The sequence below is a fragment of the Rhopalosiphum padi genome, chromosome 1, assembly GCF_020882245.1.
Source record: "Rhopalosiphum padi isolate XX-2018 chromosome 1, ASM2088224v1, whole genome shotgun sequence".
NCBI lineage: Eukaryota > Metazoa > Arthropoda > Insecta > Hemiptera > Aphididae > Rhopalosiphum > Rhopalosiphum padi.
Window position 1 is genome coordinate 31,731,784 of NC_083597.1, and position 14,021 is coordinate 31,745,804.

A 14,021-nucleotide genomic window follows, 5' to 3' on the forward strand; every position below is an offset into this window, starting at 1 on the left:
TAATAATATCAAATATAATTTTCCTTTCATAAATCTTAAATTTAATAAAACCGAAGTGGTCGCTCATCCATTTGCGCGTTCCATGTATAATAGTGTGTATGTGTGTGTGTATTTGAAGTACGTGACAGAAAGTCTGAAAGACGATGACGGTCACGTCAAACGATTATTCTCCCAGTTATCTCGAGGGACGTGGATAAGGTCCGAGGAACGCTTCCTGTTCTAAACAATCTACAAAATATTTAGAATTTCCCTGTGTGTGTTGCTATGGCGCCTTCCAAGAGTCTGTTTGATTTTATTTTATATTATACATTCGATACGAGCTAGCAAGTGTGTTTACTAAATCTGTACAGTCAGGCAACTGAAAGAATTCTCTCTTCTTATCGATAAACGTTGATCACTGATTTGCTAGCACAAATTTTAATGCACGCGTAATATCTCGAGGTGAACGGTTATCACTGTCATTATCATCATCATTTCATATGAGTATATTTTTTCTTCGTTATTTTCTTTTCTCAACATTCCGGTGTTACAAGTTGAACACACACACGCACATCAATCGCCCCAAGACTCGAGAGTACATAATATTCTCACATGCGCGCGCACGCGGTTCATTCACTCGAACGCCGCCGCTGCCGCCACTTACTACTCGCCGTGATCGTCTCCGCGCATCGCCAACACCGCTGCCGCGTCCTCGACCCGTTATTATTACACGTACGTGTGTCACACACACACGCGCGCGTGCGGCGCACTTTGTTGTGGCCCAGTTCACCGCCAACGACGAAGACCAGTTTCCCACCCCCCCGAAGACGATGATGATGATAATAATAATAATATTATTATTATTCGAGAAACGACAACGACCAAATGTGTGTCTGTTGTCCCTATGAAGTATAATAATTTAACCGTCGTGGCATTTGGCCCCGTGTCGAACTGTCGACGGGTTTTCATTTCTTCCTTCCTCCGGATGGCCAAAACACTATATATTATTGTAATATTGTTAATATAATATTCAACTATACCTATTTATTTTGTGCATCGCAGATTCGCAGGCGCATGACGGTTGGCGGCAGTGCGCGTTTCAATGTATATTTTCCGATTCATTCATATTATACATAATAATATAAATGTACATACACGCGTATTTGTGTCGTATAATATAAAATAATATGTGTGTACGTCTTTCGATTCCCCCGAGGGGTTTCTCGGCACCACCACCACTACCACCCTCTGTCTCCGTGAAACGGCCGTTAAGCTCTTCCATAAAAAAAGGGAAAAAACGTGTTGGTAGAAATACACGACGCGTATTGTGTACACTCGTATATTGTACGTATATTATTATTATATATATATAAACGCGCGTGTTTGCGTCTGGAGAACGGTCGTCGGCGGTGGGCACGTTGAACCGGGGCAACGAGATTTTTATCCGTCGCATTCCGCGCATTCTCCGAATAGCTGTACACGTTTCGGTTCCATTCCGCTATATACGCTGAGCACACGATCGCATGTACGCGCACTCACGCGCCCACAACCCGGGACCCGGTTGTCTACTCTATAGACGTAGGCCGTGCGCAGCGCCAGCGACACATAACGATATCGTTAAAACGTACATAACATAATATTATTATTTTATATTATATAATAGGGATGGCCATTAACCTTAATTTTAGGAACCGCAAATTTATGAAGCTAATTCGAAGCGAGCCACATTGTTGAGAAATATTTATAAAATTAAGACACATTTTTTATTTTATAACAAATAAGGGACATTAATTATTTTTTACATTACACAGAATATTATTGTATTGATTATATCAAGGAATGAGAGTGCTTTTTCGAGTGTTCATTTTTTCTCTTTGTTTTTTTAAATCAATCTGATAATTTATTAGTCAGCGAAGTTCGTACAAGTTAACTTAAATGCTCATCAGTTAGTTCATCTAAATTTAATGAAGCATCGAGTACAGTGATTCACACACATAATAATATATATATATCATGCTTTTTCAAAAATTTTCTATTTTTATATAGTAAATATTATACACCCATATAATATATTGATTATAGTATACCCATTTGTACCGAAACGATGATGAGGATTATAAATAATTGTCGAACATATGATACTATGTTATAATACTCGTAGTATAACATTATAATCGCAAGATATTGAATGAATTAATAGTAAGTAGTGATGGTTTCTGAAACATGATTTAATGGCCCGTAAGATTGGTTTATTACATTTTAGTAAATCATTTATTATAGTAGTCGATCAATATTGTTTATGCGATCCTGAGTATTGTATGCCGAATACTATTGAGTGACATATAATATTATGGTCGATGTATTATTTATTGTCAAAAATAAGCGTGCACGATGGCAAGAAGTGAAAAGTGCTACAGAAAACGTTCTTCGTCACTTTTTCATGCATTCTTCGATGCATACAGCAATTAATTATTTACTGTATAGTTTAATTTGTCTTGTATCATCAACCACATAAACTTGTTGTTGTGACATACAATATACGATATCTTTCTATTAAGTGTTAAAGAACCGTATGAAATATTTACGTAGTATATCTACGCGCTTATAAAGGGAATGAGTAAGGGTTGAAGAGAAATTCCTGAACCATAAAAATGTATAAAACCACTGTTTTTGTATACTGTATATAACGTATCTTTACTCATAACTGCAACTATAACACCGAATACGTTTGGCGTGGGCGACTTGTTCCCCGTTGTATAATTTTAAAAAGGGTGGTAGTGTACTTATAGGTTTTTTCGGAAGTTCAAAGAATAAACCGTTATATCTATAGACTGTACAATAATATTTCGTATACAGTCGCTATTCATTCTGTATTTTACCCCACCAGTTAAAATGTACTTTGACGCAGCAAAAATTAGAATAGTATATTGTAATTATTTTAATTAAATGTTAATGTAAACCGTGTATATTGTTTCAGAAATTTAGCCATGGGAATTGGTATACAAAATTTCCCGGAAGGATTGGCTGTCAGTTTACCCTTACAAGCAGCCGGATGTTCGAAATGGAAAAGCTTTTGGTAAGCGCTCATTCCTTTGAATTACCATCCCTTCATTTACATTTAACTATATACCTGAGGATCAAATTCCTAGGATTGCCTACCGAAGAATACCAACGAGTGTGATGCCTATTATTACCGTATGCCTTACGTCTTATTTTATATACGCACGTTTATAGTACGTGCTGTGTATAGTTTTTTCTTCGTCGCCGTCATGCTCGCCGACGCAAATCCTTCGCCGCCCGAAGAAATTGGCAGTCGAGTTTTATAGACCATTAAAAATACATCATAATAATTTAATATATATATATATTATATATTATTTATTATAAAACCGTTATAATTCTTATGTTCGAAAATTGCCACACTAATTACAAGGCGCGGTTCGTTCTCTACCGGGAAAATGAACACATTCTACAAGTAGCGTTTATGGAAATCCGGATTTCCGTCTGGTATATTGCTGCTACAAATACCACGGTGATACCATAAATCAAATAGTTGATGTATGTGAAAGAAAAAAGATTGATCCAATTTTCTCTTTTGACACTGTGTAAATCACATATAGAAGTAATATATTCAATTTTATACACATGATAATATGGTAGATAATATTGACTTTTTAGCTAACATTGTAACATCTTTTAATAGCAATTAAGAAATATTAAGAATAGTATTATTATGTTTTTAAAAACTTTTAATATGAAATAATGATTCATTTATTCAAAAAAATAAATTTATAATTTTAGAATAATGTCTCCGTACTCTATATTACATACATAATTGTTTGTATGATAATATATCTACGTATTTACATTTCTAAAATGTAAAGACACCTTCTATAAGGAGAATAAACCTCCGTAATTCATTGCCTAATTTCGTCCATTTTAACGCTTATAAGACCATCGTATACCTAGGCATTGTTAAACGTTTTTATTTTAGGCGTATAAAAAGTAACGAGGTCATGTTGTCTAAATTGCTCAAATATATTACATATTTAACATATTTTATGAACACATTCACATTGATTTATTTTTTATTAGTGTATATGATATACTAATAAATGTAAAATGAGAAAACTAAAATATAATATTATATGCGTGATAAAAGTTAGTCGTACTTATATATTTTATGATTAAGGTTTGCTCAAAATCGACATTTTTTACATTATTTCTCACAAATAACCTGATAAAAACAGATTCCGTTTTCGCTCAGAACAGTTATAATATGTCTATTGCTGACTTATGTGCTCACATATTTAGTACACCAATTTATTATTAGTCATTTAAAAATGAATAACAAAAATGGTAAGTATTTAATTTGTATTCGTATATTACAATTTCCAAAACATTAAATCACATATTATTTATATAATATCTAATTGCAGCTATATTGACAAACACGCATATTACAATTATATGTTAATATTGTTTTAATAAATAAAACAATTCGCTAATTTATTTTAAATTATTTTTTTTCGAATGTATTACAAACATTTTATAAATTCATGTCGAGAAAGTTTGTATGCATAATAAAATCGTTAAATTTGTTCTGGGGCCTATTTTTAAACGCAAAATTTTTACATACGAATCTCATATAAATTCAAATGACATTCATGTACGGAACTGAGTATGTCGTTCAAGAATTACCCCTTCGGGCGAAAACAGAAAAGACAGTTATCTGATTTGACGAAAATGTGGATACGTTTTTATCTGGTTTTGGTTATGACGAAAATGTCGATTTTCAAGTGAAAATAGATTGTTCAATTTTGTTTCATTAAAAATATAACGTCCACACAGTGAAATTAGTTTTGATATAATCTTTTTTATGTATCTATAAAAAACAGACTAACATAAGGACAATATTACATGTAACTGTATTTTTTAAGAATATGAATGATTTTATTTAATCGTTTAATTATTATTTTTTTATTAAATGATAACATATCATTGATATATTATATATCTCTATAAAGACTGTTAAAAATGTATTACATTTCTTTTCTTTTTTTTATCACATGAATATTATCGTTACTCTAAAAAATATTAATGATATCGGTATACGTATGGTCCAGTTAAAAACCGTTTATAAGAAATACTATACGTGTGTAATGTGTATGTTATATAAATTGTGTTGTATCGAAAGATTTATGAATTAAAATTATATTTCTGATGTTGTACGAACAACGAATGAACGAACACACAATAATATGAGTATAGTATAGTATATTATAGACTGTTTATTAGGTAACAGTTAAGGAAGTTCATTGCTCTGTTATAATATATATAATATAAGTATATAATAGTATATTCGTGTGTGTATGTAATATGTTATTGGATGATCTGAATTACATGTCATTAATAATTTATTAGTTCGGTAGATCGGTATTGTATAATTACCAAATTACGTGAATAATTAATAACAGTCATCTAGTCTTAATACGCAAGACGAATTTATTAAAATTGTTATGATTAACTTAAAGCTACATTGGGGAATTTGTGCTGTTGTGTACATAAAAATTTTAAAAAACAATACCTCCATGAATCAAATACTTTCGTATTTATAAATTCCACGGTGCCACGAAATGTTACTCACGTGACACGCCGTTTCAGCTCTTTCTTTTCGGGTGTTACTGTTCCCGTTTCTTATCAAATATTTAACGTACACTTTAAACCGAGTATACAACGTAGTCTATGTACGTTACTCTACTCTACACCCTCGATTCGCGTATAAAATAAATCGTTCAACTCTCCAATCGCTTCGTATTGATTGTTATCTACGCGCGACGTAGAAAATTAACTTTTCGTACAGGTAACATTCGAGGGTTGGTAAATGATGGTATTACAGAGTTAATTGACCTATTATCAAACTCATGGGGTGTTAAATCATAATTTATAGCACAGACCTTTATATATACGAGCATGTGTGTTTAAAGTGTTTATATTTTAACACAGTGTTTCCCAACTTCTTTCACTCGAGGAATCTTTGCAGGAGCTTGAACGTTTTGTGGAACCCCCATATAATTTTTGGAGCTTTTCTATATTCAAATCATAATTCAAATCAAAAATATTATTAATTAATATATATTTTTTCAAATTTCTCACGGAACCTTTGGCACCGGCTGACGGAACCCTTAGGTTGAGAAATACTGTTTTAAGCATAACTACATACATAACTCTTTTTTCGCGATATGCCTGATATTATGTTCCATTGTTATTAATTTATTATATTTCAATAACAATATATTGATTGTGTGACGTATAATGCACGTATATAAATGTTTCACAGGTACGGACAACTTAGCGGCATGGTGGAGCCGATCGCTGGACTCGTGGGCATATTCGCCGTTTCGTTGATCAAGCCCCTGTTACCTTACGCCCTGGCGTTTGCCGCAGGCGCGATGATTTACGTGGTCGTCAACGACATCATACCGGAGTCAAATTCCAGGTATGAAGTGTATACGGACGTCAAACCACGTCACTGCAGCGTCACGCGACAACAACGCCATGATAATAATACGTACTTACTCACCCGCTCGCCCGCCCACCGCTCACCACCCACTTCTTCGTCCGTCTCGTCTCGTATTATAACTGACTGTCCGCTCGCTGCAGACGACACCCCCGCGCGCTTTACTTGCGTCGTTATTATAACACACAATGTTGATATTATTATTATTAATAATAATATACTATATTATAATATAAGAGGCACTTTCGTTATTATTACTTGATGTACCCACACCCACTCCACCGCCCCGGTGTGTTGTGCAGGTATGTGTCACGTGTGCGATGCATACCTACCTATAATAGGTACAGCACTATTATATTATATTATTATATATATAGTATTATTATTATATTAAATACGCGCGCATAACGTGTGACCCTGACGGTGCCGCCGCAGTCGCGCACGTATATATAATATCAATGGTTTCTCGCTCTCTGGGGGTCATGTAACTGTAAAATCTCTGTATGCAATCTCCTTTGACGCCAGGAATGCAGCAATACAACTACGCTACACACACACACACACACACACATAAACACAATTAGACGATTCCTTTGGTCGTTAGTGAGTGAGCGAGCGATCGCGTGGTGGCGGCGGCGGCGGCGTCGACTACCGCGACCTCTATTGCCTACTATGGCGTTTAACGCGACGTTCGTCATGAATGGACTGCCGCCGCCGCCATGCCGTCATATTATTATTATTATCGATACTTCGTCCGGCTGCCGCGGCCTTGTAACCAAAACGCGGAGGCTGTCATCGCCGCCACCGCCCGCATCTTATTTTTAATTGTACAAAACGATGCGACGATATGACGTTTTCGTCGCCAAAATCTATATACGATATCCATAACGATAAATTAAGATTGCGCGCGATCGGAAATGATTCTCATTTTAATAACAAACGATGTACCCGTTTCATCGATGTATCCGTTTCCTTTTTTTTTATATATATAAACGCATTTTTTAATATAAAGATTTTCACTCCATCACCCCGCTGTGTACACACGCTACAGTTGCTCACGCACTTTTATGAAATGCTAAACTATAACTATACATATAATATATTAGTCATCAAACATACACATTGCTCACTCTTTATTAATCCATTTCTTCAAATTTTAAATTTTTGAGTATACCTACTTTAAGTTAAGTTAACCTAACCTAAGCCTAGTTTAACTTTTATCGTGTTTTCTTATACCTACTTAGATTGTTTCTATTGGAAGAAGGGAGGTCCTGTACTACTGTGGTAATAGAAATTTTCTTTTTTGAATGAGAACTATTACCCATTCTTTTTAAGCACTTTAATTATGGATTTAGTTCTTTAATGTTAATTACTCTTTTAGTATATTTAAAAATTCCTAAAATCAAGATTTGAATGAATACATAATTATAGGCAAATTAAGGGACAAGGGTTGAACATTATATTTGGTGAATTACGTTGCATGTAATTTATATTATATATAGTATATACTATGTTTTACTATTACATAATTTGTGTGCTGGTCCATGCACAATGGTTAAAAAATGTAAGTATCATTTAACAATGATTTATATTTTTTCACAAAACTGTAATATAACTGTTCGCATATATGTTTGGGTCCTAAAAATTTTAGTCCAATTATTCCAACACCCTTTGTACTGCTGTAACTGCTTTGTTTCATTTTATAAGGTATATACTACATACCTATGTATAGACGTATAGTACATTTCAAGTTCAAGAATAAGAACAATATTAAAAAAAATTATTGTTATTTATTTTTGACCATGAAAACATCTATTACTTGTTTCCCTTATTAGGGATTCTACAATCGCTTTTAAACAGGCCGTGGAAGCCTCCGTGCACAGAGGGTTAATTATTAGCGAGCATATTGTGTTATTATATTCACACTATGTTTTCTTGTTTGAAAATCCGGTGCAACAAAAACGATCATTGTCATTTGTTGGACACACGTTGCCATTTAATCGAATCGCTGTGTTTAATTTTGTTACAGTGGCAACGGGAAGCTGGCCAGTTGGTGTTGTATCGTGGGATTCGCCGTGATGATGTCATTGGACGTGGGACTCGGTTGACTTCATTAGGTATTACCCGTCATTTTTTCCTACACTGACCTATATTATTATTAATTTTTTTTTTTTGATTCACCTATCCTATATTTAATGCAATTTATTTATAGACTTTAATTTGGTTTTATGTGCTAAGAAATGCATGTTTAAAATATAGTATATTTTTATTTATTTACACACTTTTTTTTTTGTTAACACCGTTATTAAGTATAAATATAATACACATATACATTATAAATGTATTATATTTATAATTATGGTATGTATGCTATGGTATTTACTATTATATACAATCATTATATTTGTTGACTATATTGAGTGCTTATACAACAGTGTGAGATGATAAACGGTCCAGAGGCATGATAAGACATCAATGTGAAACACGTGACTGCCGCGCGCCGTTGGACGATTAGATGGGCGTTTCGCCTATTTTTATTAGTTTTTCGGCATATTTTACTCTCACTAACCGGCCACCCCTACATAGAAATAAATAATAACGATAAAACTCGTATTAGTAGTTGTCTTCAATGTCAATATTTATATTGTAAAATCTAAAACCCACGCACATACCTATTAAGTATTAGTAGAATAAATATTATAGGGCTTCTAGCTCCATTTTTAATATCGTAAAAAAAATTAAATCAGAATTATTCCTCTAATACAGGGTTTGGCACGTAACTTCTATTGGAATTGGAGTCTTAAAGATTAAAATAATAAATCAATGAGGTCCAATGAACAAGATCTTTAAATTTGAAAAATACCATAGTATAAGAATAAAAATAATTATCTAGTTATTACAATTAATTTAAATTAAAAAATTACAATATTAGATAAATAATAATAATTTTGTGTAATAATAGTAATAATTTACCAAGTAATTTAATGCGAAAAATTGCATTTATTTTTCTTAGCCATTTTTTTAAAATCTAGCTGTAATTCGTGGAGAACGCAGTTTATGGCGCTTATGCGCAATGTGTCCTGAATGTGTGAGGTTGATTTTGTCCGATATTTGTTTTTCAAAAAATTAACTTTATATATACTATATACCAGGGATGGGCAACTCAATGCTACTAGAGAGCCAATTTGTTGAAATTGAAAATCTAGCGGGCAAAGCAAAAATAGAAAAAAAAAGGTCAAAAAAATTTACAATTGATATTTATAGTTCAATAATAGATAAGTATTCATACTTACGTTTTATAATAAAAATTAAGTCGGTTTTTTAAATATAATAAAATAAAATACAAAAAAATCCTAACATTTTATATTTTTATAAAGTAATTTGAAATATAGTACGAGCCACTGGGCCAGTTAAAAATGGTACGCAAGCCGCCGGTACCCATCCCTGCTATTGCTATATATACTATTAGAGTAAATAATTTAATCAAGTATAATGTATTGACGGGGTCCAAAGTTTTGCCTTCCACGGTCCGCCAGTTGCCGACCCCTAGCTGCTTTAATAGTATACAATTAATCTCACTGTAATTTCCATGGAAATTTTAAACGATTGACCGGTAGTTAAACGCTTACACAACAAAAATATCACAGTTTATTTTTAAAAATTAATATTAGAATACAATTTGCTGAAATAGATGAAAAATAATTTTTATACGGTAAAATTGAGATTTTGAGAGGGATATTCCAACCGCAAAAAGAGCGGAATCCACTGTAAACAGAATAAATGTTTAATTGAAAAACGGAGCATCGGAATCTGTTATAGAGGTTACTGCTTATTATTTATTAACTCATAATCATGTTGTAGAATAATATGTACATTTTACTAGAGAAATAAGATAATTTGTATAAATAATATGTCAAAATTTATTTATAATATTTGATGAATAATATATGTATACAATCAAAATAATAAGAAATATTTTCCTGGGGAGGATACAGGGAAGGATATTGGTTGTACGGTGAACAGAATAAGTAGTTCCGCTTTAATTTTTTCATGTCTATAGTCCATACAAAAATAAAGCCAAAATCTAAGAAGCTTCATATCAAGACTAGTTATATTGTGTCCAGTGTCTTTGGCAATCGAAATAATTTGAACCAATCAATTTTATGATTTTATTTAGTGTTATTAAAACTAATTTTTGTCCTATTCTCCGACAATAATAAATTAATATATTATCCATCTTTAAAATATAATATAATGTATATTATATTTAGGTTTAGTCATTTGGGCTGTACACACATAGAAATGGGACAGTTGTTTTAACTACATACTATGTTGTCAAGCATTATAATTGAAGTAAACTGCATTTGTAGGTTAAATCAACTGCAATAGAGCGTTAATCTAAATATAATATTTCAACTATTTGAAGGTATTGAAATAACTCGTAAAAATTGTTATTTTGAGAATCCAGGTTATTTAATTTAACATGTTTTGAGGATTAAAATGACTACAAGTTAATGAGTTATTTTGAATTATTTTTACTCTTAAAATAAACATCGATGCACGTTGTTGTGACTAGCCTAGTTGATATGATAATTGATATTGCACTAATTTAAGTTGTTCTCAATGTTTGTTTTATTTGAATCTAATCGCATAAAAAAGTATGCAATGAAAGATACCTGTTATATTATATTAAGCTTGTTATTTGTTATTTAACTTAATTTGTAACATTAAATTAAATTAAATTTGTTATCTGCATTTATTTTTTAACGATACAATTTAAGGTACCTATTATATATTGAGAGGCAATTCGTATTCGTTTTATTTTGCTTCATTAGCATAGGTGAATATTGGGGGCTTAATCCTTCTCAAAATGTAATCAAGCCACACCGCAAGGTTGAAGAGTTTAAAAATATATGTTTACATGGATCAGACAAACATGTTAAGCCCCCCAAAATGTGATCAAATAGCGTATGTTCATTAGTTAATTACCTACAACAATTTTTTTTATAATATCTTATAATTACACAGGTAAATTGTAGATATGACTTTATTTAGATAACAGTGTTTCCACAGCTAATGTTAAGATAGGTTTGAGCTCAGTAGGTTAGGCGTTAGGTTAGGAAAATTTAGAAGTTTCCCCAATCGAAGTTCGAATCTCTGACAGTTCTTAAAATTTTTTGCAATAGATGGAAAAGTAATATTAATTTTAACTCCTTAAAATAGTTGAGATAACATTATTGATGTAGTTATACCGATACTTTTTATGAAGTAAATTAGAACTGAAACTGGCGTTGTATTAACTAACATAGATGAATTAAACCAAGTGGTTACTATTAACTACATAGCGTAGTCAAATTAACACTCCTTCATCCTTAGGCGAAATCTAACGCTCGAATGTGCACGGAATTGACTTATTTGGTGGTTAAAACAACTCCACAGTTTTATGTGTGTATATAGCGTGTATATATTCGTGCTTATGGTTTAAAACGTAAGTTATTTGATTATCCTAAACACATTATTCGGGGATTCGTATTGTGTTGTCTTTCACTCCCTCGTCAGTCATCAATCACCACAATCGATATAAAATTATTTTTTAATTTTATTTGTAGATGTAAATTAAATTGCTACTATTCTTCTGGATTATGTTTCACCTCTTTTATTTTTCGTCTCCTTTGTTTTTTTTCTTTGTAAAAACCAACGACGCAAATATTATGTCGTGTACATGAGAATTACTGCGCATATGCGCATATCCCTGCCACGATATTTTATTATGCAAGCGATCGTTTTAATACGTTATCACGGTTAGATTGTTTTAAATTTTTTATTTCATTGTTTCTACATTTAAAAACATCAATAAACTTGTTATAACTCAGAATGTTTAACATTTTTATTTATATTTAAACAATTTGTGTTTTTTATTACTTAAAAATTATTTCAATAATGAAAATCATACACATTAGTACATTACTATTTCGCTGCCCCCTTAAAAACTAAAATGTGTACCTTCTGTAATATCTATATTTATGCTAAATAACAATTTTTACTGAACTTCGCAACCTATATATGCGCACTAGCTATTTGATTGTATTAAACATTACCTATTCAAACTTCTATTTGTTCGTACAAATATATTATCAATAAACGTAGATAAACACAATTGACCTTTTATTTAAACGGATTTTAGAATAAAATAAGTTTAATATCAATTTCGTTTCCGGTGGAATAGAAACATGTGTCTTCAACGACGTTTGCGGTGTTCATAAGTTATAATAACACAATTCAACAATTAATTTATAATTATAATAACAATATGTACAATGAAACAATGGCAATTTTCTCATGGACTAATGGAATCGGATTATGAATAACCTAATAGCCGGGAAAATTATTCTTAATATAGATATAGTAATTCCGCGACTCCGGTGAACGCGACAAATCCTAAATTTGAGACCAAAAGTAATATCGTTTTCCGGACTGAGTTCTAACGATTTTTTTTTTCTTAAATTTGTTCAGTCAGTACTAAATAGCATCGTCTCCGTATATCACGCGCTGTATGACTGAGAAGAGGGACTGATGCGGCGGCGGCATAGAAAAGAGGGAAGGCTGGCGCGCGCGTAATTCTGCTAATAATAAGGCACACGGCCGTAGCGTATACACACGCACACATATCGTGTGTATCCGGTTGGGCCGAAGAAAAAGGAATATGGATGGGATGATGTGTGTGTGTGTGTGTTATGTAGAACACAGGAAGGCGGCTCGGACCGGGTGAACGACCCCGCGTTTCCGGTGACGACTTTGCCGCCGTAGCTCAAACCATACGTACACATATTATTGTGTTTATATATAATAATAATAATAATAATAATAAATATATATATATACAACAAAGTGGCGGCGACGGCGGTAACGGCAGCTGTTGTTTTAATCGTGGAAAAAATACTCGCCCCCCCTCCCCCTCAGACAGACACACACATATACATAATATACACAAACCGAAACCATCGCCGTAAGTTTTTTTTGTTCCCTGGTTACCCCTCCACTATTAAAACTGTTTTTGCTCGCATTCGTTTTTATTATTATTAAGTTAAGCGCCCGCCACGATTGTTTTGTTAATTTATTATTATTTTTGACCCACTGCGCGATTAAGGCCCACACGTGAATAAAAATTTGCGGGACGCTCATAGTACACCTATATCTATTATATTATTATCATTTACACGTGTATATTATTATTGTATGTATATATTATATTGTATTATTACATACGTAAGTGTAGATATGTACAGACGACTGGCCTGCAGAGAAAGCCGGTCGAAAAGAAAAGGGTTATTATATTTTATTTCGAAAAAAATTCTGATCCGCCTAAACCTTTCTACTCATTCCGAGATGGCAATTGTTCGCTCCGACATCGCTATCATTTTATGTTTACCCACACAACGATTTAACGTTGTCGTGTGTGTGTAAATAAAACTATATTATATATATATATACATACACAATATATATAGATTCAAATTCGATT

The 14,021-nt window shown here is 32.5% G+C and overlaps 1 protein-coding gene across 2 annotated transcripts in view; it reads left to right on the forward strand.

Annotated features, from left to right (window-relative positions):
- Positions 1-14,021, forward strand: part of LOC132932361 (zinc transporter ZIP11) — a 61,894-nt gene that overhangs the window by 31,044 nt on the left and 16,829 nt on the right. The window contains exons 5-7 of one of the 2 annotated variants that reach the window (XM_060998707.1): positions 2,957-3,055; positions 6,320-6,478; positions 8,529-8,616. In XM_060998707.1, coding sequence (XP_060854690.1) covers positions 2,957-3,055; positions 6,320-6,478; positions 8,529-8,607 — 337 coding nt within the window. In that variant the 3' untranslated portion in view covers positions 8,608-8,616. Of the gene's footprint in view, positions 1-2,956; positions 3,056-6,319; positions 6,479-8,528; positions 8,777-14,021 lie in introns of those variants that run through there. The other variant, XM_060998706.1, reaches the window with a different exon arrangement.